At 42.9% G+C, this 2,500-nt stretch overlaps 1 protein-coding gene across 1 annotated transcript in view; it reads right to left on the bottom strand.

Moving 5' to 3' along the window:
* Nucleotides 1-463: 463 nt before the first annotated feature.
* The window catches only part of slc52a3 (solute carrier family 52 member 3), a 9,925-nt gene continuing 7,888 nt past the window's right edge, over nucleotides 464-2,500 (bottom strand). The window contains exon 3 of the mRNA XM_012820776.2: nucleotides 464-1,437. Within this exon, the coding sequence (XP_012676230.1) occupies nucleotides 1,225-1,437 (213 nt within the window). The 3' untranslated portion in view covers nucleotides 464-1,224. The remainder of the gene's footprint in view (nucleotides 1,438-2,500) is intronic.

Genomic DNA, 2,500 nt, shown 5'->3' with positions numbered 1-2,500 from the left:
TTACAGTGGGAAGCTGGCATCTGCATGACCTACGACCTGGCGGAGTCACAGAGTGTGTGTGTGTGGATGGGGGGGGGGGGGGGGTCTGTGTGGGTGGGGATAATTGAGCTTTTGTGTTTCCGCTCGGCTGGGGTCCCCAGTGACCAGAAATAGGGTCAACAGCTGACATCAGAGACGCTGACCAGCTTTTACAATTACTACTCTATACCACTCTCTCTCTCTCACACACACTCAATCTCTCTCTCTCTCTCACACACACACACACACTCACTCTCTCTCTCACTCATTCACACACTCTCACTCTCTCTCACACTCTCACACACACACATACACACACACACACACACACACACACAAGCTAAAAAACAAGAGATCAACAATTAGTCAAGAAAGTGACAAGACAGACACTGTCGCCATCTAGTGGTCAAACTGCACAAGTGCATATAAGTGTTATTGTTCAGTATGGTGATGAAAAACATGTTTAATGTTTATACTGTTGCATATAAGTGTTCAGTATGGAGGTCAAAAACACGTTTAACATTTATACTGTTGCTAGATCATTGGCAGCTTCTGTCATTTAACTGATCATGTTGATAAATTATCCGTTGTTAATGTGGACTGACACTGCAGATTAACTAATCATGTTGATAAATCATCCATTGTTAATGTGGACTGACACTGCAGAATAACTAATCATGTTGATAAATCATCCGTTGTTAATGAGGACTGACACTGCAGATTAACTGATCATGTTGATAAATCATCCGTTGTTAATGAGGACTGACACTGCAGATTAATTAATCATGTATCAATAATAAAAGGACGTAAAACCACAATTTATCCTCCCTCCCCAGTGACAGAAACAACACCACCTGTTCAGTGCAAATACACAAGTCAAATAGAACAACATTAACAGAACAAAATGATGAAATGTCTGGAAAAGTCTGAATATTCCCAGATGTCCTCTGAGCCTCCACTTCACACGGGGGCGCTGTTTCCCAGATGTCCCCCATCCATCACAAATGCATAGTCTACAGTACTGCTATCATCCAGTGATCAGGTCCGTCCCTCAGCATCCCTCAGACTGGTCAAGAGGTTCCACAACAGTGCCACTCCATCTCTGTGTCTCTGGGCAGGCAGGAAATGTCCCACACACACAGTTCTGCACCAGAGCCTCCACTCCACACGGGGGCGCTGTTTCCCAGTCCAGCGCAGAGCAGAGGCTCATGAGGGGCACTTGGTGCTGCAGAAGTCTCCGGCCTGGAAGAAGTGGTAGACGTTGACCAGTGGGAACATGGTGACGGAGCCCAGCAAAGAGCCAGCCTGCGCTGCTGCTCCACACCACACGAGGGCACTGTGGCTCTCGTCCCGCAGAATCACCCCCACCATCACCTTCACATAGGACAGCAGACCCGCGAAGAATACCCACGACATCACCTTAGGCACATCAGAGAGAGAGCGAGAGAGAGAGAGAACAGTGGATCAGCTGTTTTTCTGGATAAAAAGCACTCTAGCGTTTACATTTCTCAACCGATTTCACTGAGTCGTTTTTACATTCAAGGGTTTATGATCGACGTGAAGTTCTCCCAAAAAGTTTTGTCTCCCTATTACTTTGAATATCGATAGCAAGGCTATAATGGCCTTAGACGCTAGAGAATGCTAGACGTTACCTTTTCTTGTGCTCCCACAGCTCGTGCACTTTGAAAATACTAAGAAGAAATCTAAACTATCGAAATAGTGCTTCTTTAACTACTAATTATTGACCATCATTGAGAGAAATGGAACAAAATCTGCAAATAGCCTACAAATCAAATAGTGAGACACTGGCAGTCAGTCAGTTTTTTATAGTTAGTTTCAAATATGTGCAAAGAGAAACATAACCTTGAACAGTGCAATTGACAACAAAATGTAATTTTACACAAACAAACACTTCTGATACGAAAGACGATGGTAAACAACGTATTGCCATGTATCTTTTCCCGAAACTCCCAGCCAGACACATTGTAACAGAACACCTGCGTTTCGGCTGAGCGACTGACATTATGAATCTGACTGCAGTAAGCTGGCTTCGACAGGACCGGTCAGACTATCAGGATTAGAGATGGAGCTAAACAATCAGTCTTCAGTTTCCCGACTCATCTCCAAATGATGATTGTGTATATTTCAAATTGTGAATATCTAGCTATAAAAAGTTATAAAAGTGAGCGTCTAGCAGCGATTATCATAGACATATATACAATATGTATATCATTTTGTTCCATTTCTCTCAATTTATGGTCAATAATTAGTAGTTAAAGAAGCACTATTTCGATAGTTTAGATTTCTTCTTAGTATTTTCAAAGTGCACGAGCTGTGGGAGCACAAGAAAAAATAGCGTCTAGCAGCGATTACCATAGACATATGCACATGTATACATGTCTATGGCCATTATAGCCTTGCTATCGATATTCGAAGTAACATGGAGACAAAACTTTTTGGGAGAACTTCACGTCGATCATAA

This window comes from Clupea harengus, chromosome 4 (genome assembly GCF_900700415.2).
Source record: "Clupea harengus chromosome 4, Ch_v2.0.2, whole genome shotgun sequence".
NCBI classification, from domain to species: domain Eukaryota; kingdom Metazoa; phylum Chordata; class Actinopteri; order Clupeiformes; family Clupeidae; genus Clupea; species Clupea harengus.
This window is presented reverse-complemented; position numbering and strand designations above follow the sequence as displayed.